At 34.7% G+C, this 23,605-nt stretch overlaps 2 protein-coding genes, 1 long non-coding RNA gene and 1 pseudogene across 6 annotated transcripts; 2 read left to right on the forward strand and 2 right to left on the reverse strand.

Moving 5' to 3' along the window:
- The first annotated feature begins 468 nt into the window (after positions 1–468).
- LOC132296036 (mitogen-activated protein kinase 15-like) lies at positions 469–10,397 on the forward strand. 4 transcript variants are annotated; one of them, XR_009478570.1, is made up of 11 exons: positions 470–919; positions 1,827–2,235; positions 2,412–2,539; positions 2,657–2,716; positions 2,898–3,047; positions 3,166–3,321; positions 3,405–3,616; positions 5,915–6,016; positions 6,139–6,305; positions 6,483–6,583; positions 9,615–9,766. XR_009478570.1 is itself a non-coding variant. In XM_059794292.1 (10 exons), the coding sequence occupies exons 1-10, from the start codon at positions 896–898 to the stop codon at positions 9,902–9,904; spliced, it is 1,692 nt and encodes a 563-aa protein (XP_059650275.1). In that variant the 5' UTR covers positions 469–895; the 3' UTR covers positions 9,905–10,397. The 4 variants fall into 4 exon arrangements, 3 of the variants coding, with proteins under 3 accessions (XP_059650275.1, XP_059650268.1, XP_059650281.1); XM_059794292.1 differs by lacking the exon at positions 6,483–6,583 and having other exon boundaries at positions 469–919; positions 6,145–6,305; positions 9,615–10,397; XM_059794285.1 differs by lacking the exon at positions 6,483–6,583 and having other exon boundaries at positions 9,615–10,397.
- LOC132296063 (uncharacterized) lies at positions 4,847–8,406 on the reverse strand. Its single transcript, XR_009478571.1, has 2 exons — positions 7,899–8,406; positions 4,847–5,491 (listed from the first exon to the last, which is right to left on the reverse strand). It is a non-coding gene; the product is annotated as an uncharacterized LOC132296063 (long non-coding RNA).
- Positions 10,398–13,638: 3,241 nt separating the features above from the next.
- LOC132295859 (putative disease resistance protein RGA3) lies at positions 13,639–14,564 on the reverse strand. The gene has a single exon (XM_059794151.1). The coding sequence runs from the start codon at positions 14,153–14,155 to the stop codon at positions 13,655–13,657; it is 501 nt and encodes a 166-aa protein (XP_059650134.1). The 5' UTR covers positions 14,156–14,564; the 3' UTR covers positions 13,639–13,654.
- Positions 14,565–18,267: 3,703 nt separating this feature from the next.
- On the forward strand, positions 18,268–22,206 carry LOC132296068 (guanylate kinase 3, chloroplastic-like; annotated as a pseudogene).
- Positions 22,207–23,605: the final 1,399 nt, after the last annotated feature.

A 23,605-nucleotide genomic window follows, 5' to 3' on the forward strand; every position in this document is an offset into this window, starting at 1 on the left:
TGGGAAGGGAAATCACTATTGATCAATCAGAGTCCTTTCCAACAACCTCCACAACCACATAACAACAATTTTACTCCGGTCTTTGTCCTTCACAAATTGTTTTTTTTTAACACTTCCTTATTGACTGACAATTTCTCTGCAAAAATCCAAAAACGTTAGTGCCAACAGCCAATAGACTGCTAACATGTGTGCGAGTGTGGATCAGTCGCAACTAGCACTCCTTGTTGAGATGAGATATGTCAGCTGTGAGACAGTGTATTGTTGGTCACATGGGTTAACGGTAAGGGATATTTTTGTCAATTAACATTAATGTTGAATTAAATAATAAATAGCAAATATGTCATTTGAAACAGGGTGTTATTGCCTAAAAAGTTGTTGACCAGGGCTAGTAGGATCGACCAAAATCGCGTGGGGGTGTTAGTGCAATTAACCATTTTTCCAGCTGCTTTTAGTAGAAAAAAACAGAGACTTTATTTGCTTTTTGGTCAAGTTAGAGATCATCGCCATCTTAGATTCTCGGCAAATCTAGCGGCACAATTTTCTTCCTAATAAAGAATGAAATTAAATTCTTTTCTATGCAATTGCCACAAATATGGCAATTCATTTCCCTTGAATTCAAAATAAAATTCCTTTTTACCCCTAAAATTCACTAAGAGTTAGGGTTTGTACTTGGGAATGCATGTTGAATTCATGTTGTAAATTGATGATTTTGTGACACTTCGATCTTCTCAAGTTACTTCGTAGGTTCTGTGATCCTTGTGTTAGTTCTCTGATATACCTTCTGTAATTTTGTTCTGGATTTAGAGAATTTGAATGCAAAGTCTAGGTTTTGCTGCTCTACTGTGATCGACCGTTATTTGATTGCTTTGGTGGGTTTTGATCCTTTTTTCCTCAGATGCAGCCTGATCAACGAAGAAAGGTAACTGCTCAATATTTTCACAGTATATGTATATATATATATATATACACACACATATCTAGATACATATACAGATATGCATGCTTGTTTGTTATAAATACAGGGACTTAATTGTTCATCCATCTTGTTGTTCCTTGTAACGGTAGGTCTCTTTCTCTCTCTCATTTGTGTTTCTCTTGTCCTGAACAGCTTTTTGTATTGTGGAAATAATGTTTGTTTGTGAATGGAATTCAAACTATTTTGCATGTTCAATTTTTCAAAATTTAATAAGAAATTGTTCTGACTCTGGTGTTCTTGGAATGATCGATAGTTATATGTACTTCTTATTTACATTTTAAATTGATTCTGTAAAATCAACTAAACTCTGAAAATTGGGAAATTGTTGATATTCTTTATTTATTCGACTGTGAAGTAATTAATCTGTTATTTCTGTTATTAACTTAGAGTAATGGAGCAAGTAAAAATTCTACTACTATTCTGTCCAATCTATCTATCTTTGAGAGTTAACCTACAAAAAGTATATATTCTAGTGACTAGCCCACAAAAATAAAAAATAAAAAATAAAATGTATGCATCTCTAAAGTGAGTGCTACCATGAACAGTGTTGTGAAGTCAAATCCAAGCACTAGTAAGGCTTTGTCAAATGTGGCTATGGACAGTGTTATGAAATGATTCAATTGTAAAACCAATATACAGTTTAATTTTATTTTAATAGTATCACATATGTTTCCTTTTTTGGTGGCACATAACGTGCCAGTTGTGATTGTAGACTACATCTATCAGTGCTCTTTCATTTCCTGTTCACATTCTTTAGAACAAATAGTTTCTGATGCCCTTTTACACTTTGAACCATTCGAAAACATAGTGTGGTGTTAATAACATCAAGTGTTTTTTCATGATGATGCAGGCATCTGAAGATGTAGATTTCTTCACAGAATACGGTGAGGGGAGTAGGTATAGAATAGAGGAAGTAATTGGGAAAGGAAGCTATGGTATCGTCTGCTCGGCATATGATACTTATCTTGGTGAGAAGGTTGCTATTAAGAAGATTAATGATATATTTGAACATGTATCTGATGCCACACGCATCCTTCGCGAGATCAAGCTTCTTAGACTCTTACATCATCCAGACATTGTGGAAATCAAGCATATCTTATTGCCTCCTTCCAGACGAGAATTCAAAGACATATATGTTGTTCTTGAACTCATGGAATCTGATTTACACCAAGTTATTAAAGCAAATGATGACCTGACACCAGAACATTATCAGTTTTTCCTTTATCAGCTTCTTCGAGGCTTAAAGTACATGCACACAGGTCATATGTTGTTATAATATTGTAATTCAACTTTAATACTGCTTTCACTTGACTGCAGTGCAAATGCTTTGTGAATATAGCACATGTGAGGATGTATATAACATTAAATTAGTTGTTTTATTTTTATGATCTTTCCATTCTGATTTTTTTTAGTTCTTTAATAAATGGTTTTGCAGCAAATGTCTTTCACCGAGATCTAAAACCAAAAAATATCTTAGCAAATGCCGACTGTAAACTCAAGATCTGTGACTTTGGTCTTGCGAGAGTAGCCTTTAATGATACCCCCTTTGCTATATTTTGGACAGTACGTTTCTTCTTAATCCACCGTGTCAATATTTCTGCCACGTGAAATTTCTTGTTACATGAGCTATTTCTCTAATAATACCTTTATCATTAGTTATTTCCATTGATGTGCTAATAGGATTATGTTGCGACTAGATGGTACAGGGCTCCTGAATTGTGTGGATCCTTTTTCTCTAAGGTGCAAGCATCAATATCACTGTATTTGCTTAGAAGTATCTTGATCATTATTTGCCTAATTCACAAATATCTGCTGATCTGAAAATATTATCATGTGACAACTGTTGTCCTATAATAGTTGCCATGCTGTGCAGATGATAAATATTTTTTTTAGTTACATTCACTCTCTATTTTGTTTCCAGTACACACCTGCGATAGATATATGGGGCATTGGTTGCATTTTTGCAGAACTTTTAACTGGTAGACCTCTCTTTCCTGGAAAAAATGTAGTCCATCAATTGGATCTGATGACTGATCTGTTGGGAATACCATCTCCCGAAGCCATAGCCAGGGTCTGTTTCTCGTGATAAACTTGTTTTGTGATATAATTATTATTATTGAGTGCCATTCTATTGCATGTCCCATCTATGTAGCAAGTATGATTCCTCAACCATCGTTTTATGCCTTCAGATACGGAATGAGAAGGCTCGGAGATACTTAAGGAGCATGCGGAAGAAAAAACCTATTCCTTTTTCCCAAAAGTTCCCAAATGCAGATCCCCTTGCATTGGATTTGTTAGAAAGAATGCTAGCATTTGAACCCAAGGATCGACCATCTGCCGAAGAGGTATGATTTTTATGGTGGTAAATCTGACCTCGTACATATGTGTCTGCCTCTTCTAAAGAGCATGTTGTGTTGCAAGCTGTCAGGCTCTTGCAGATCCATATTTTAAGAACTTGGCCAAGGTTGAGAGAGAGCCTTCTGGTCAACCAGTTAAGAAAATGGAATTTGAATTTGAAAGACGAAGGATAACAAAGGAAGATGTACGAGAGTTGATATATCGGGAGATTCTTCAATACCATCCAAAGATGTTGAAAGAGTACTTGGAGGGATCAGAACCAACAGGCTTCATGTATCCAAGGTATTGCTATCAAATATGAATTGACTTATTTTTCCCGAACATCCTGCTAGCATGGATGTAATGTCTTCCTTTCCTGTTGATGCCCTTATCTTGGTACCACAGATCAATTCTCATAACTTGCATTCTTGTTTAACTTTATTGTTATTAGAAAGACATTTAAATGTCCATATTCCTTACTTTCTATAATGTGATTATTTATTTAGAAAGATCTTCAGTCATTATATGATTTAATTCATAATATATTACAAGCGATTAGTAACAGTTTCCAATCTCAACAATTTGGACTTTGCATTTTCCAAATCTAAGTAAAGATATGAGGTTGAAATCTATTCTGGTTATTTCTAATAGCTTTTGGTTGTTGTTGTTAGTTGTTGGTTGTTTCTTCGGCCTTTTATTTAAAATTAATAAGAATGATAAAGCCGTATTTCACGTTGTTCTCTACTTAATAATCTTTAAATCAAGACTAAAACTTGTGACCCTGAATCCTCTACTAAAATTTTTGGTGCCTTCCTAGTCTTAAGTAAACTTTCAATGCTTTAGTGGTGATTAATAGCCAAACCGTTAGGATTATATATTAATGGTTGTGATATGCATTAAAATAAACTGGGTATATAACTAGCATTTTTGGGAAGATTATACTGTGCGCTGAAGAATCTTAAGCAAGTTTATATATATATATATATAGATAGATAGATTTGCTACTTGACCAGGCATGAGGTATGTTGTTTGTGCCGTAATCATGAAGATTTCCATATTTTTGTGTATTCTTTGTCACTTTCGCGTTTCGAATACACCAACATTTAAAATTCAGATTCTCCAAGAATGCCCCTTAGTTTACTTAAATTAAAAAATTACTTCTACTGAAGAAATCATAATTTCTTAACTTTGAGGGGAAACAAAATTTTTAAAGTTCTGGGAGAAAGGGGAAAGGAGGCATTGGATGATGTCTAACATATCACACACCATTACCATTATTAAGGTACCTTGAAAGTATCCAACTTTTGGTTCTTGTAAGGTGAAGGAATGCTTTTATTGCGATCACTCTGTGCTGATTGCATTATTCTTGAATCCCTAATACAATGCTTGCTTATGGAAAAAAAAGATGCTTCCTTTTTCATTATTTTTATTTATTTATTTATTTTTTAAATTTTAGTAGGAGGCCCTTTATCTCCTGCAAACTAGATCATTTGTCTGTCATTGACTCATTAATAATGACACAATTTATGGATCTTTTTTTTTTTTTTTTTTTTTTTTCCTTTTTTATTTTAGTCGATGTCCTTTATCACCTACAAACCAGATCATTTTTCTCTCATCGACTTTGTTGAAAGAAAGTAAAAGATTGAAGAGAGTAAACAATAATGAAACAACTCAAAGATAAACATGGTTCGGCCACTATGACCTACATCCACCGCACAAAAAGCCAAAAGGGCTACATCAGTTATTTTATATTCTTTCTTAGTTTTGTTCACAATGACCACCTCTATTTATAGGTGAAAGAGTACAAGTGATAACTATGGAAAATACATTGATGGAGGATTCCTAAATTCAAACATAACTTTCTGGGGAAAAATAAAAATAAAAATCAATCCCTTAAATCACTCCCATCAATATTCTATGAAGGCTTAAATCACTTCTATCATGATATTCTCCCCCGCGCCCCAATCCCCACCCCCCCTTCTCAAGTTGGTACATGAAGATTTTAACTCAAGTGTCCACCTTAAAACTAAATACGAAGTTGCGAGAGTCTAAGATGAGTAGATCTGGAGATCCAAGATGAGTGCATTTGGAGATCTGAGACAAGTTGATTCGAAGATCTGAAATGAGTTGATCCGAAGTTCTTAGACGAGTTGATCCGAAGATCCAAGACGAGTAAATCTGATCACAATATTCAAGGGAGACAAATGAGAGCCGAACGAGTCTAGAGTAGGATGTGATAAACTTGCTCTGGTACCATATTGGTAAAAAAATAAAAGATTGTAGAAAGAAATCAAGAATGAAACAATACAAAAATATACGTGGTTCTGCCACTACGGCCTACATCCGCAGCACACAAAGCCCAAATGCTATACCACTTTTATTATATTCTCTCTTAGTTTTGTTTACAATGACCACTTCTATTTATGGGTGAAAGAATACAAATCATAAATATGGAAAATACGTTGATGGAGGATTCCTAAATCACTCCTATCAATTCTATCAAGGCTTAAATCACTCCTTTCATGATATTCTCCCAACAGACTCATTCATAATGACACAATTAATGGATCTTTTTCTTCTTCTGATATGTTTTTTTGACAGTGCTGTTGACCAATTTAAAAAGCAAATTGCTTATCTTGAGGAGCATTGTGGAAATGGTGAAACCATTGCTCCACCTGAGAGGCAACATGCATCATTACCCAGGTTTCATTTTTAATTATCTTTTAAAATGTGCTGCTGTGCTTATTTAGGATATCACCCATTGTCATTTATACTTCTGATATATCATGTTTGAAATCATCTGGGCCAATGATCAAAAGTTTTAGATGCAGGCCATGTGTATTATATTCAGATAGCTCGACACAGAATACAGAAGAAATCACAAACAATTTCTCCAATGTCTGCATCAAAGAAGTAGCGAAGCCCAGTGTAGAAGAGAGGGGTGGAGTCCCTGTGACAAGGCTTCCTCTCCAAGTTCAGCAAAGTGTCCAAGGTGTGAATTTCTTATTAAATTTCCACTAATGTATATCATCATTATCTATGTGATTTTCACTTTTCTAGCTTTTATATCATCATTACTTAATTAGAGGAGGATAGGCACTATGTGCATAGTCTTCATGTTATTGCTTATCTTCTTCTAACAATCACTCATATCCCACTCTCTTTTCAGTTACTTTTACCTAATCAAAATTTTCCTAGCGCAATGTGGCAGCATGTTGGAAAAACATGCCAAACCTCACCAAATATCAAAGAGACATCTTAATATCATAGGTGATTCCAGTGTGCTTTTCTAAAATTTGTGCTATTCTCTTCTGATTGCCATAGATCTGAATTGCTTCTGGGGGAATATGATTAGCGTAAACACAGTTCATTTTTGTTAAGTCTCTCAAACTCTGAGTTTGCAGGTTGCTAAATCATGATGTATCATTTCTTTCTTGATGAACACCTCAACTATTTTTACTTGTACTTAATTAGTGATCTCAAGATAAACTTACAAAGGTACCACAGAAAAACTAGTCAACCTTTTCTAGTTGTCAACTTTTTTCACTATCTGGTCATGACAAAACATCTGAATTTTGCATATGGGTAAAGCAACCGTGAAGATTATTTCTTCTCTTAGTAATAATTTGAGAATTATGATTTTATTCTTGCATCTACATGTTTCTACTGGAGAGAGAGTGGTAGGGATCATGATACAATCTGCTTGCATGATCTGTTCATGATTCACATCTATGCTAGGAGAAGGGGCAAGGATAGATAAGATTAGGGATTTGATAGAATTAGAATTAATATATTTTTCTATTTTAATTCTTGGTAACAACAAATTTTTGGGGCTTCCTAATTTATTCAGGATTTGATATTTTAGGTTTTATAATTTCTTTGCAATTAGGGCTACTTGACTACATAAAGAATTCAATCCAGTTGGGCTTGATTTGTTTTGAGGGTAAAGTGTGTTAAACTCCCCTGAGCTTTCTTCGCTCTCCCAAAAAACCCTCCTGAACTTTAAAGAATACACTTAACCCCCTAAACGATCTCCCTTGTTGCAAAAATTCAAATTCCATTCCTTGGCCGTCTGATAGTTAACGTTGAGAAGAGGCAGGTGACCCACGCGCCTTTGTCAAAATTTAGAATACCATATATACCCTTATGACAGTTATAGAATATTATATTGACCATTATATATATATATATATATATATATATATATATATATATATATATTCAACGAACCAGAAAACCCCCAAATTAGAAACCAACTTGCCAGCAACAAATTCTAAACTCCTATTGGGATGCTGAAGGATTTATTTAGAAAAGGAAAGTTGAAAAATTGGGTGTGTTGTGATTGTAGGTTGGATTAGCTTTTAAGAGTTTACAAAGAATTTACTTAACCAGGAAAAATAAATAAATAAATAAAAATGAATTGGGTGCATTTGTGATCGTGTGTGTATATATATATATTTACACACACAAACACATACCAAATTCTTTTAACTTCCCTTTTCTAAATCAAACCCTTTTTCTTTCTCTACAAAAACCCAATTGTAATCACACACACAAAGAGAATTAATACACAATGAAGGGTTACCGGTCATGTATTAATTCAGAATCTTCAACACCGGGAAAGCTCCAGCCCAACTTTGAAGAAACAGAGGAGCATCCCCTCGTCACCACCTCCGCCGTGGTCCACAAGCCAAAAATCAATCTAAATTCCTACCCTAGTTCACTGCAACACTACTCTAATGCCCGTGCCAAGGACGCCGGGCTTGAATCAAATCTTTTCTAGAAGGATTTCCAAGAGATTGTATTAGCAAACGATGCACGGAAATAGATCTGATGAAGGCGATGAGGTCGTGGGCCGAGGCAGTGGTTGTTGATGGCAGGATCTATGTTCGGCAGTGATTAAGGATGAGGAAGGTCCAGTAGGTGAGGTTTTCGACCCGAGCAAGATTGGAGGGTTTCGTTTACACTTGATTATGATTGGGATGGGACTTGGGAGCTGTTTGGCGCCTCTTGATGGACAGATAGGTGGCTAGGTGTCGCTTCTTTATTGGGTCGAGAGATTACATTGCCACATCAGCATCCCAACAAGAAAAAACAAGGAAGGACTAAATGGTAATTTCATTTTTCTGTTAACAGTGGTTGACGGTTCCTCACTGTGTGCAACAAAAGGATAGTCCAAGGGGGTTTTGCTTACTTTAGGGGGGTTTCTTGCAATTGAGTCATACTTCAGGGGGGTTTAGTGCACTTTACCCTTTGTTTTGATGATTGGTTAAGAATATTGAAGACATTGTTCCTCCCTAATTTATTGTTCTTCCCCAAATGTTCTTCTCTTTGTCCCGTTACTGTTCCTCTTTTTTTTTTTTTTTTTTTTTCCTCTCTGGTTCTGCACAATTGGTATCAAAACGCCTTCCATTCTGCATCAAATTGGTATCAGAGCGTTTCCTGTCTTGCATGGTATAAGAGCGTTTCTATGTTCTACATCAGAGTAGTTGGTGGATTGAGGGAATGATTTCATGCCTTGGCTTTATGAAAGTGCATGTCCAAAGACTGCATATTTTTTAAATCTTGAAAATTGTTGATATTGGGAGCTGAACAAAGACTAAAAGTGAGTAACACAGACTCCACCATTCAAATGCAGTCTCATCCCATCATTATTTATGTTATTTATATACTACCTGACATTATTTTCATTGCACAGTCAGACAAATATACTCATATTTATGTACATTAGAACATTTGAGATAACTATTTGAACTTAGAGCTTATTTGGCAACCATTGTTGTTTCGTGTTTTTGTTGCCAAATCGGTGAAATATAGAAACAAATGGCGAAAACATGTTCAGTAACATTTGTTATGTTTTGCGCAATGTCGCATCTGTTTCAGAAAAAGGCCCAAATCTGGAAGCAAGAAAAGATGTTTTCACTGATGTAGCTGAACAATTGAAGAAATATTCTTTTAAAAAAGCCAATGTAATGTAAATACAACAATTTTTTACAATCAACAAAACATCTCTTTCAATTGTCTGTTTTGAAACATTGTGCAACAAATTTAGTTACCAAACATATTTCTGTTTTGGAATAAGTCAAAACACAACAAAAACATTGCTTTTGCTTCTTATGAACTAAAAACTCAAAATAGAAACAGTTGCCTAACAGGCCTTTAGTTACATAGGCTTTGGACCTTGATGTACAGAATTATTATTGTGCGCTTGCATATTCACCGGCTGTCTTGTGCTTTCCTTACCTAGCTCATACCAGTTCTTAAGATTCGTGTCCTCTGAATATTATTGACTTTCATACAGGAGGTGCTGCAAGGCCTGGGAAAGTCGTCAGTTCAGCATTTCGTTACAACAATTCCAGATCACTGGCGGTGGCAGCAGGGTCTCTTGAACGGCAAAAGATGGTCAGAAATCCATCTGATCCAACTCAATATGCTGTTTCTAGCTTTTCAAACTCTAGAAGAAACCCGGTTTTAAAAAACAGTAGGGGAAACAATGGCGTTGAAGGATCCAACGAGCTGCAACCAAAGCCTCAATACATGGCAAAGAAAGAGGCTGCCACTCAAGGTGGATCTCGAAGTCACTTACATTGACAACATCATGTTCGTTCTCGGGAGTTTTTGTCGTGGCAGCTGCATTATTCCCACATGCAACTAATGATGGGCCTCTTCAGATCTGAGCTGTAAACTCTTGGAAGGAAGTGGCAGAATTATAGATGCTAGCTTATAAGCACAAGCACTTGAAAGACTCGAGCATGGGACTTTTGTTGTTGAAGGTGGTGTGGTGTTAGCTTCAACTTGGAATATAGGTAATGAAGCTGACTGCTCAACATTAACATCAAAATATGTCACCATTAAAGAAACAAATGTTCATCAGTATAGCTTTTGCTTCACCCACCTTTGATTCGTGTCTATGCCATCTAATGTTCCAAGAGTCTCGCAAACGTTTGTTTTTTTTCCTTGGCAAAGGGGAACTCGAACAAGGGCATACCCGCTACATTTTTTATTTTTGTATATTTGAACTGCAGAATTGGACTTCACAATTAGATTCAATTGAAATTTCTCGCTTAATAGCAATTTGTCAAAAGAGCTAATGTGTCTTGTCAAAAAAAAAAAAAAAAGGGCTAATCTGTCTAATTTTTTATTTTTAATTATTTGTAGTTCTTATGTCTTACGTAAACCATATATAGCTTAGTTAATGATAAATCAAGTTTTATATTTTGAAGTCAATTAATTAATTAATTTCAGCTTGATTATAATGATCATTCTAAGACTAGAACGAAAAGCAAGGTTGAGATTGATGAATTCTAAGTCGAGACAATCAATCATGTTAGGAATTAGATGCTCCAGGCCATAGTTGTGTGTTAATCAGTGTGTGTTTGTGATCAATTGACCTGTGCAAAGCCAAATAAAATCAACTTCCACAGAAAATATAGGTGGTGTTTTATCTCATTTTAAATGATTTCAATGATATTTAAATTATATTATCAAACGTACTTAATTGAATAAACGTTTAATGCACTTGAGTAATCAAATAACACCATAGTCCGAAAAAAAAAAAAAAAAAAAAAAACAGTAATTGCAAGTGCTTTCCAAAATAATTTTGTAGGGTATTTTTGAGTTAATTATAAGTAGGGGGGCAAAATGGGTTAGGAACCATCAATCAGTCCATATCCGCCCGTTCTTTAATAGTTATGGGTGAACCATATTTAATTGAGTGTCAAGATGGATTGAATAATTTTTAACCACTTAATTTGAGAGTCAAAATGAATTGAATATGCCATATTCAACCCATATTTCACTCATCACATAATAAACATACAACACACATCTATTCTATATTACACTTAACTAATTTCTCTCTCACAATCTTATTTCTCTAAATTTGTCTCTCATCAATTCCTTCCCTCTAAATTTCTCTCTCTAGAAATTTCTTCTAAAAAAATAAATAATTAAAAAATAATTTTAAAAAATTTAAAAATAATAAATAATAAAATAAATAAATAATTTTAAAAAAATAAAAATAAAAAAATAAAACTTTTAAAATTTTGAAAATAATTAAAAAAAAATTTAAAAATAAATAAATAATTTAAAAATAAATAAAAAAAATTTGAAAAAATAAAAATAAATAAAAAAAACTTTAAAAATTTTAAAAAAAAATTAAAAAAATTAAAAAAAAAAAATTTTTTCCCATATACAAGTAATATACCAAGGCAATAAAGTTTAAAATGGAATATTATTCTCTTGAAAATTAAAAAACAGGTAAACTGACACCTTCTTGTACAACCTGTTTATAATGCGCAATTGAATCAAATGCGCACCAATTATAAGAAAATATAATAATAATAAAAATTATAATATTAAAAGAAAGCATTATGCATATATATATATATATATATATATTTCCTATAGATAGTACTGCTATTTCCATGTCGTGAGTAATTGAGCAAACAGAGGTACATTTCAACGGAAACTGAAGGTCAGTTGGTGCAAGCTCTTCCTAGAGAGAGACAGTGGGACGGGACTAGTTATATCTATCAATACCAAGGTTTCCGGTTTCCATCATGGGGAATTCATGGTGTGATATCCTTCCAGCGACGGAAATATATATATATATATATATATATAATACTTATATACGTGAAAATTTTAGCTACCTTATCGTCCTCTATTTGTGAACCGGCTTTAAAAATAAAAAAATTGAATTTGCTAATTAAAATGAATAAACATCTACGTATATAAGTAATTATTCGAATATATATATATGTATGTGTAAAGAAATTAGAAATAGTACCAAACTCAGGTTGCTCAATGAGTAGAAAAATTCTGGTGTTGTAGCTTAGTGGTTAAATTTTTACAATGTGATCCTATTGAAAATTTTAACTTATTAAATTCTATTTTTATTTTTTTTTCAAATAAGTCCCAGAGACTCCACCTCCTCCATTAAATGAAAATTTACCTAAAAAATAATAAGTTAAAATTAAAAAATTAAAAAATCTAAATATATAAAGATATATATATATAATTAAAAATAATAAGTAATGGGTTCACGGGTCATAACGGGTTGATCCTGCCATTTTCAACCCGTCCATTCAAAACGGGTTGAATATGGGTCTTAACCCATGTTGATCCGCCCATTTTTAACCCAACCTAACCCGCCTATTTGCCACCCCTAATTATAAGCTTAATTTTTTTTAATTAAAAAATGAATTTAAATAAATAAAATCTTACTCATCATGACTAACCCAACTTGTCCCCAATCAGAAATCTAATAATTTACAGAGAATATTTACCCAGATATTTTTTGCCAAACACACATTGTCTCTGCAAGGCTGCAAGCTCGATTCATCTACCACTTAGACAATCCAATAACTACCGAAAAGGCATGCCATATGTAATTTACTAATCGGGCACCCTAATCAAAATATTATGTTTTGTTGTATGGAATTGATATTTTAGAATTAAAAATAATAATTTAAAATTTGAACTAAATTTTTTTCAATTTGATTTACAAGACATTAATTTCATGCAACCAAACATAATAGTATAAACATCATTATTCCACGACTTATTCGAGAATTTTAGTATGGCTCTACGGAGATGAGCTCCGTATGCCAAAAATTTCCTAATTCCCTCGCTACCTCTACCGGATTGCATATTCCTACAACCTTTATGTCATTGTAGCTGACTCGATGAAGAGCAATATGAACTCCTGAAAAAAACCCAGAATAGAAAATTTTATGTGGCATTCAAGTCTCATTTTCATAGATAATTGCACACATAGTTCAAAGAATAGTAGGTTTGACTCAACACCCGGAAGAGCATTAACTTTTCTTACAGCATCAAAACAAGATTTTTTATCATAAATTTCGAGTCTCAAGACGAACTTCTACAAGAACAAACAAATAACACCTACTAAGATCTGATCATTCAAGATTGTATAAGCCAGTAATCTATAAAATAAGTTGAAAGAACAGTTTACCTTTCTTATTGTATCCGACCAATACCTGAGGATATATATCAGCATAATATTAGTAATGGGGACAGCTATTTTTTTTTTTTAATTTTTGTTTTTTGAACACTGCTGCTCAAGCCAATAATTCAGACCTAAATGATAAGGAGACGTTCTCTCCGACTAATCCGACTATTTTATGTGAACAGAGGAATGACATCTAACATCACAGAGTCATTATTATTGATGACGTCCCCATTCACATAAAAACAGTGGAATTAGTTGGAGATAATCCCATTGACTTATCTTTTAAGGCTTGAATTATGAGTTCAAATATCATTTTTTTCTTTTTCTTGCACATGTTAAAAGAAACTGAAAATAAAAATAAAAATTCAAAATACTAGTGACAAACCAAGAATTTCAAGATTAAGCTTTGAAAAACTAACTACGTACCCTTCCTTGCCAAGTTGAATAGAAATGATCTCTGCCAACGTCCTTGCAGCTAAAGGAAGGCCGTCGCACCTGTCAACAATTTCATCCTTCATTCTTGACAAAGTTGGATGATGATCTGAAGTTACAAACTCCTTTCTTCGAACTGAATCCATGAATATGGACCAAATTTCCTCTTCGTCGAATGAGGGCTGGAGTCTGAGTAAGTTTTGCTCACCCACCATGTTTATGGCTACATCCTCGGGTCTACTAGTGACTATTACAGCGCCCCCACCTTCCTTTGGCAAGCCATGCGAAAGTCGGATAGAGCTTATCGTGCTATCGGTGGTATATGAATCAGTAGATGGAACATATAAATCAGAGTACCACTCATCTTCATGCACTACATTGTCAAGAACAATCAAGTATTTCTTATTGGACAAGCGAGAGTAAAGCTCCCTCATCTGCACACAAAGATCAGAATTACCTTCAAATGCTTGTGTTGGATCCGACTCTCTCAACAAATATCTGGCGACAGTTCTTGGTGCATTCCCTTATTTAGAATGTCCGACCCAAATTATGGGCGAGAACTTCTTCTGGATTCGAAAACTTTGCACAACCGAATGGGCAAGCATAGTCTTACCCACACCACTCATTCCAATAATTCCGACTGCTTTAACACCGTGATGATCAGGTGTTGATCCGAGCAGCAATGCTTCGATGTTTTGCAGCTGTTGGTTCAACCCGTGAACTTCGGCTGTGTTGATAGATGGAAGATCACACAGTGACAGAACCGCCATAGGGTCTGATATCAGATAATTAGTTTGAGCAGGTTCGCTCATTTTGTGCAACTTTCTTCTGATTTGAAGCAGTTTCTGTCCGGTTTTACATCGTGGAAGTCGGTGATGAACCTGTCTTTGAGAAATTGTAAATGATCAGCTGCCATGGCTTTTGTGAGCTATCAAGTTATCTCATGTCTATATATATAATCAGCTTTAGTAGAATTTGTTGCTATTCAATACTTCTCTTTCAAGGAAGTTGCTCTAGCAATATGGTCACGGTGTTAAATGTAGAAAATTTTGAGCTCAAGACCAGAGAAGTCAAGAAATGAATTTGTTGCTATTTAATACTACTGCTTCAAGGAAGTTGCTCAGAATCGTTGCTTGTTGCTTTAGCATCTGAAATTTTCAATTTTGGGCCCAACAAGTTGAGGCCGTTTGCAACCTATTTTGCATTTTATTTAATTTTTTTTTTGGGACATTGTATTATAGTGAAGCAAAAAACTTGTTTGATAATAATTGTTGTGATTTGAATAGTATCGAAACGTTTTTGAAAAAGATATCAAAATTGGAAGTACCAAATTGGTGTTTCAAGTTGCTTCTGCACTGTAGCAAAAACACTAATAATGAAGAGTACCAAAAAAATTAATAATAATAAACTTTTAACATTCTTGTAACATTTTTTTATCAAATATGTTTTAATGTTAAGTTACCAAAAATGTTTTTGATTATTATTAAACACAACTCACGACAGAAATGTTACTTCTGCTTTGTGTCAAAGCTAAAACACAAAGAGCAGTTGACAAACTCAACCTAAAAGAATTGTCGGCAATGTGCAGGGTCAAGTACTATCACATCATTAACGAATTCTAAAGGAAACAACGAATGGTCTCCTCTTGGAAGACCTTTTGGATTCCTTTAAATGAGAACGGAGGAGGGGAAGTTCACCATATAATTCCTCCACAACTTCTTGGAAGGCGCTGATGAACTTGCGCTACACAATTTTTATGAGTCTCTCGATCTAATCTTGCACGTGTTGAGTGTGTGGGAGGTGAATTAGTCGGGACAAAGGTAAGAGTACGTCTTCTTGCTTCCAAAGGCAGGAGTTCGTAGCTAGGATTGGGCTACCAAGTGTTGGTACCATGACCAGTATTTGGACGAGGGTTCAAATCCTAGCACTTTTCTACGAGTCTCTCGATTTAACGTGTTGAGGGACTGGTGTGTGTAGGATGTGGATTAGTCAGGCACAGCACCAAACACCCGATTTTGTGGAAAAAAAGGGGGCAAATCTTGCACGAAAATTACATATGTTGAGATATAAGCTTAAAAATTAAAGGTTAAAAAAAAAAAAAAAACATTGAACCATTTTCTCTCCCTCGACACTGCAAGTATTTGGATCATCGTTAGATTAAAATTGTACCACAGTATCATTTTTATAACTACCCATCATGTTTTTGTTTTATACCCCACTTAATCCAATTCAAATGGTAATGTGGCGCTTTTTCATCCGTTAAATATATGCTCAGAGATGTTTGTAAAGTGAAATACTATACATATATTTATTGGAATTTGTATGTTCTGACATAGCGAATTCTTATTGTGTTCCTTGCTTTAATCTAATAGAATATTTATGCTTTGTACAATTGTTGAATGCAAATGTATTATGTTTCGATTCATTATGAAATTGAATATGTTTAGTTGACTGCAAGACATATTTAAATGTATTTGATAACAACCAATTCAAGAATATAAATAGTTTATAGTCGGTAATTAATGATGGACTCTTTATTAATTAAGACTTGAATCGGATCCGCAATAAATTGAGATATGTTGCGAAAGTCATTGTATATAACTGCTCCTTATCATTGTCATAGTATTTGACTCTCAAACATGAGAGAATTGTAAACTCTTTTATTAATTAATTAATACTTACTTTAATTTGTCGAAACCTTCGAGATCTAGGGATGTCAATTTCCTCCAACTTGGCGGGCTTTCACCCCGCCCCTGCCCTAATAGGACGGATTTGGTAACCCCCTAAATGGGTTTGGGGTGGGTATGATAAAATAATTAAAAATTTCAAACGTGTTTGGAGCGAGAAAAAATTTAGTGATGAACTCGCTTCGCCCCTACCCCGATTATGTGTACCTTTAATTTATATATGTATAATATATATTTAATATTTTTAAGACCCTATACCTTGAAGTGTTGGTTAATATACTAATATTCAGTACTTGGTGATTTAAAAGTTGTGCTATCTTATTTATTAGCTCAATTTGATTACATTGGGCTAGTTATTATTACTATATATTGTTTTTTTATTAAATAATAAAAGTGGAATAATCCGTCTTGTCTCGCAATTAAACAGAGTACGCAGAACGGAGTCAGTATTTTGTCCCTCAAATTAGGGACGGGAATGGTATACTAATTATGTACAAACCCATTCCAGAATAGGGGCGGAGTCAATATTTTATCGGTCAAAATAGTTCAAATCCTTTAAGATTTGAAGAAATTAACCAAAAAATACCATTAATAAATGCGTTTCAATAAGAATTTTTCACAATTTAATCATCGCCACAGGATCGATATCTATTTCACAATCATGTGTGTAGTAGTGCGTACTTAGATATTCTATCATCAATCCGTTAAAACTTTTTCATATCAGGTGAGATCCAATACACGAGTAACACAATACCGTGTGTGAACCTTGCTTTGCGCAAGTTAGCAGCTGCCTCTGTTTTATTGTTTTTCCAGGGGGCACAAAGTTGCAAATTCAGATGCCCACTAGTACTGTGTTTGGGTAATTTTAAATGGAACTTCTCTGTTTGTTGGGAAGTTGCAACTAAAAATTTGATTGACCCAGAAGTGTATCACCAGCGCACCTTAGGCTTCCCGCGTTGAATCCAAATGGTGAGTAGTAAAAGCAGATGTGAACGAAGAGCATTAATGTATTTACCATTTAGCCATTTAAATTGAGATAACCCTTTCTCTTTCCAAAATTCTATCATCGTCACGCCTCAAAAAGTTCAGTTTGCCCAAAAACGCATTAAAATTAGGTTTCTGCAAAGCAATACGCATGGGTCGTCGCTCACTTTACGCCATCTTTTTTCATACAAAGTTTTGGATTATTTTGTATTGATTATAATTGATCACAAAGTAAATTTGAAGTCATTTTTGTGTTTTAAATTAAATAATTTTTATGTATTTATTTATTAAATTATTTTTTTTGTCAAAAAAAATATTTTATTGTATAATGTGATCAAGTCAATTAAGGAACCAAAATAAATATGAAACAAAGGGAGAATATAATTAGATTAAATCCTAAAATAATTGGACCAGATTTGGTTCAGTCTAATTTATCATTCCACCTATTATTTGTGCATTCTTCGGTAGGGATGGTAATTTGCCCCGTGGGGTAGATACCCACCCTGTCTTGTCCGGTTTAAACAAATGTCGGGGGAACCGTGTAATGAATTTGGGCGGGGACAAATTTTATGGGAAAAAACTCACCTCGTTTAGAATTAATATGTATTGTTTTTTTAAAAAAAAAAAAAAAAAAATTAAATTAATGTGTAGTATCGTCATTATATTTGTAATTTGAATTTTATGTTAAATTACTATTTATAATAGTTTTTTTTGTTGGTTTGTATTATTATGTACTTGTAATCTTGTATTCCATACATATATTTAGGGGGAGGGAAAAAAAAATAGGAAAAACATTTTGGAGTAAATGGGTGGGACCTGCCCGCGGAGTACAAAAATATAAATGCGGGCAGGGACGGATAGCTGGACCGGGGAGGGCGGGTTGGGTCCAGAACCACCCGGTGCCATCCCTACTGAGGGCAGATTTTTCTAGCCTCACCCTCGGACCCCTGGGCGATTTCCATTTTTACCTGTGAACCGGAGAAATGCGAAATGACCTAAATTCCATTACAATGAGCTCGCAGATTGTCAGGCAAGAATCTTGACCTTCTATTCTTCTTTGACATTTTGTTGATTTAATCTTTATTCATTCCGATTCTTACACAAATTAGGGTTCTTCAGAAATTCTTGCGTCTTATACACACATAATATAAGCGATGATTTTTCGGAGACTTTGTACCTCTTTCAACCGATTCGACCTTTACCCATCTTTCATCCATAGAAAATTGCCCAACCCATGTACTGTTTATAGTTCCCAACCCCAATTTCTGAACCCAAAAGGCTTCAATTCGATATTTCAGGTCTCGAATTCGGTAACTCATCGATTCCTCTCGTCAAATTCCCAAATGGGCGATGTCCGGCGACCGTCCACCGTTCCGATTCCGTCAGTCGACACGGCCGAACTGTATCGGGCACTCGAAGCTTCACTGGGTTCGCCCTTCACTACCTACCCATTGGTGCCAAAAACCAAATCTCTGATCATTGTCCTCAGTGGACCAAGTGGGGTTGGCAAAGACGCAGTGATCAAAAGATTGAGAGAAGTTCGAGAGGGCATTCACTTCGTGGTCACGGCAACGAGCCGGGCAAAAAGGCCCGGCGAGGTGGACGGAGAAGACTACTTTTTTGTGAGTAAAGAAGAGTTCATATCATTGGTTGAGAGAGATGAGCTCTTGGAGTATTCATTGGTGTATGGAGATTACAAGGGAATAACCAAAGAGCAAATTCGCGAATACATGGAAAAATGATGTGACATTGTGTTGAGAGTGGACATACAGGGGGCTGCAATATTGAAAAGGATACTTAAGAATTCGGCGGTGTATGTTTTTCTGGTGGCGGAGAGTGAGTCCACACTTGTGAAGCGTTTGATTGATAGGAAGACGGAGACTATGGAGACACTTCTCCATAGGATTGGCATGGCTCGTGAGGAGCTTAAGCATATCAAGAATTTCGATTATGTCGTTGTGAATGCAGAAGGGGAGTTAGACAATTCAGTGAAGTTGGTGGAGTCCATTATTGACGTGGATAAAGCTAAAGTTTTACACAGGAATATTGTGATATAGTTAACAAATAACATTGATGTTCTTTTTGTTCACAAGGTTAGTCTAATGCTTATTGAATTCAATTGCTCAGTTAATCTTGATAGAACAATGTCATCTCAATTTCCATTAATGAATATTTAGACCTGTATGTTAAACCATATTTGTGCAACTGTTCAAACTCAATGGGATTTGGAATTTGAACGACATTCAAAGTTGTTGCTCTGAGTTTTTTAGGTTTAAACAATTTGAAGATGGAGAAAAAAGTTGTGATTGTCTTTATGGTGCAATGCATTGTATCGTGGCTAATGCAGGCTGCCTTGGCATGCTCAAAAGCAATTACTAAGCCAATGTTGTACTGCTTTGGAACTGTGCATTTAACACAAGTTATCTCAAGAATTTAAGCATTATCTATCAGTATGTTAGTTGTCTTAGAGGCAATATTTTCCATCTATAGGCATATTGAATCCGCTACATATTTGAGCCACTTAATAAAGCTGGATTTTATGACATAAACGTGTTTGTCGTATAGATAGTGAGCTTGTCTTTTAATGACGCTTTGTTAGTTTTCTATTATTGATTTTGATTTTTTCAAACCTTGATTTTGTTGTTTAAGATTATTGTATATGAATTACTGGATTAGTCCGAGAAACCCCTAATTTGTTTTTGTTAATATCAGCAGTGCCTTAAGCTACATTTTTAGGTTAGTGACACAAAATTTCTATGCCATTCTATGCTTTTAGGTTGTCAAATGTCATTGTTTTATTTGGTGAACAGGCATATATTGTCTGATATGGTAGGTTTCGACCTTCTTGTTAATGGACGAGAATATATAATGTGATTTTTTTACTGTATACATTATTTAGTTCTCCAAATAAGCTATTAGTATTTTGCAAAGTGGCCAAGGAAAGTCTTGTTAGTTTTCTGGAGGTCTGAAGTAGTGTTTATTTGGGTCAATTAGAGGGTAAGTTCTGTACTAGATTCTGGTTGATTTTATATGAACATAACAAATTCTTTGACAATGTAATACTTCACATAGTGGGATGAAGGCATTTCACTGCATTCGCTTGTCTACATAGGATGCATGTTGTGTAAATGGCTTTAATATGTTGATCTCCGTTCAATTTACCAGGAAACTGCTGCGAACATGAAGTTTTGTGAAATCTTAGAAGATTGTAGAACGTGGTTAGTTAAACATAAACGGCCTAATCTAACATTAGCCAAGTAGTCAGCAAGAGAACTACAGTTACTATTGTTATTTCTTTAACTTAATATAATTTTGTTTGCCCTTGCCCTTCCTTAAATGTGACATTTTTATTTTCTTTGATATCATATTGGTATCATGAGCATGCTTTAGAATAAGTTGTAATTTGATTTTGATTTGATTTAGTTTCCTTTCTTGTAATATGAGCATGTGCTCATTTTATCTATAAATACTAGAGCTGTGAATGAGTAATTCATATCATTCAAGCCTTTACGCAATTCTTTCCTTTCTCTTCTTTTTATATATTTCTACTTGGTATCATATATGCTAACACATATCACATATTTTCTTTGAAGACTTCATTAGATTTGTTTTGGTCACTTTTCCGAAAATACATTGGATCACTTGGTTCTTTGGCTTGGTGGGCTTTGAAATCTTGTTCGTCTCAAATGACCCCGATCCTTCAATACACTGGAATTCTGCAAAATCAGGTTCCTGTGAGTTACATTGTGATTGCGCATGCTGATCATGGATCTGTGGCACTTTTGTACGAATGTTGATCATGGATCTATTGATCTATTGCAGTTTTGTATGATTAGTTTACGGTTAGAGGTTATGGTGGTATCTGTTTGGATCATATGGCCTACTTCCATTTATATATTTTTCTTACTCATTGGTTAAGATTGATGTTGATCAATTTGTCTTCAAAGTATCTGAATGGTTAGCTCTCTTTATCATATGCAAGACTAATCTAGTTGTCATTTTAAATTGGGTTAATTAACGTTACCTGCCTGCAAATAGGGCAAATTTTGCCTGCATCCCCTTTGGTTTGAATAATCCCACCTACCTCCCCTCTAAGTGACTTGCGATCACATCGGTGGCCAGAAAGCTGAAATTACTCTTCTGTCCTCGTTATTTTAATGCATTTTGAATTCAAAAAATCTTACATTGTAAATTTACCTTTAGTCCCATAGCACACTTACACGAGTTGCAACTTTTCCAAGCAACAAAGAGAGAGATTTGCCAGATTTATTATCTAGGGTGTTTAATCGAACTTTGCCGTATTTGTATTTTGTCTTTGTTAGATCACCGAAAGCACCATACTCTCCCTTCATAACTGGGCCGTACATCACCGACACGAAGAAGCTGATAATGACGGTGAATCGGACGGTGGTGATGCTCTAAAGCAGCATTCCAATCCAGTTTTGGTAGAAGGGAGAACCGACGAAAGAGGAGCAGGGCCATTGCACGTGGTACCTCCCTTATAAAGACAATACCCAGCTCTCTTCCTCTCTCTATCTCTCTCTCTGAATCAACATCCCCATCTCTCTCAGTCTGTTTCAATTATTCATGAATATAAAAGGCACGTCCTCCGTTACAGGTCACAAGAAGCCCTAATTTCTGAACACTTTATTTTGTTCTATCTGTGGCTTTCAAAACTGTACCACACATACACACACAGATATGTGTGTGTATTTTTAGGTTTTTTATGGATGATCTTGATGATGGATGTTGATAGCTGTTACGTTTTTCCTCATTTCTTTTCATTACTTGCTGATTGTTAATTTCTTCTCAAAGTTCTGGCCGTCTGTGGATGAATGAGTATATATCTCTATATTGTTGCATCTGTCAATTTTGTTTTGGTTAGCGTAATCAGGTGTATATATGTAGGTGTATATATGTATAAGATGTGGTTTTGCAATTCTAGAATACACGAGTAATATTACCCAATCTGCAAGGGAGAAACCGAGGAAAGAGGCTGTGTCAGTTTTGGGTATGTAGAAACAGAGAATAAGAAAATCCCAATTTGCTTTAATGTTTACGCTTTTGATATTTTAATGAATTAGGCACTGAATAGAATACTCGAATATTCGTATCGAAAAAGGAAAAAGGAAAAAGGAAAAAAAGTTTGTAGAAAAGAGAATAAAATTTAAAATATCTGTATAATTTTCATTCCTATCCAAATTATCTTCATTTGTAGAAAAGAAAAGTATATATTGTAAGCTCCCTTGTTGAAGCCATACTAACAATCACATTATTTGATGAGAGAGTTATTATTGAAAAAAAAAAAAAAAAAAAGCAGAGATGGTGAGGCTTAATGTGGTGATGAATTTGAACCAGAGATGGTAACAATCACATTATCTGCCGTATGAACCAGTGCAGTGCAGTGCAGGAGAGAGAGAGAGGGGAAGAGACCTTAATGTGGTGATGAATTTGAACTTGTGTGCTGTTAGCCGCACCGTGTATCGCCGAGGGTTCAGTGCATGTGAGAGAGAGAGAGAACTCAGTGTGGTGATGAAAGTCTCTTTGGTTCTTATATATGGTTTCAGACTCTTGCTTTTACGTAGAACAAAAAAAAGAAGAAGCAGAAGTTCTTTACTTCTATTTGGCTTGTTTAACAATCTCGTTTGTATAGATTATCCTTATCCAAAATTTGTGTTTTGATTAGGATAGACATTCTATTTATGACATGTAAAATTTAAATACTCCATATTATATAATTAACATCTATTTGTTTGTTGCTTATACTGTGGATACTGGATAGTTGGCATAGTAGCTCAAGGCATGGCAATGTAACCAAATACATGTTAGTTTTGGTTCCATCAAGACATTGCCTAAACTACAATGTTGTTAACAAAAAAAAAAAAAAAAAAAAAGGTGCATCACTTGTAGCAAATGCAAAATTACCGAAACTACTAGTAATGCGTTGGCTTTATTCAACTTTTTGGTTGCATGACATCTAGTGATTAACCACGTAGTCACGAACCATATAATAATTTCTCGATATGGTATTATCTCGATACTATTGGACTGAGGCAGAGTAATTGAAACTTGCTTATACAGTTAATGGCAGAAAAGTAGATCACAGAAACTCAGTACTAATTTTGCATCATAATTCTGTGGTAAACTAAAATATTGTGCAAATGCAATAATAATCTTGTAAAAATGTATGCATAAAGATAATAGAAGATTCTT

Source organism: Cornus florida, unplaced genomic scaffold (genome assembly GCF_030987335.1).
Source record: "Cornus florida cultivar Cherokee Brave unplaced genomic scaffold, ASM3098733v1 CherokeeBrave_3.0.0_Hap2_Chr01, whole genome shotgun sequence".
NCBI lineage: Eukaryota > Viridiplantae > Streptophyta > Magnoliopsida > Cornales > Cornaceae > Cornus > Cornus florida.

Coding starts and splice junctions, on each gene's coding strand:
- LOC132296036 (XM_059794285.1), top strand. CDS start 896: ATGCAGCCTGATCAACGAAGAAAG. Junction 920..1,826: donor AGCCTGATCAACGAAGAAAG/GTAACTGCTCAA, acceptor ATGATGATGCAG/GCATCTGAAGATGTAGATTT. Junction 2,236..2,411: donor CTTAAAGTACATGCACACAG/GTCATATGTTGT, acceptor ATGGTTTTGCAG/CAAATGTCTTTCACCGAGAT.
- LOC132295859 (XM_059794151.1), bottom strand. CDS start 14,155: ATGAGGGAGCTTTACTCTCGCTTGTCCAATAAGAAATACTTGATTGTT.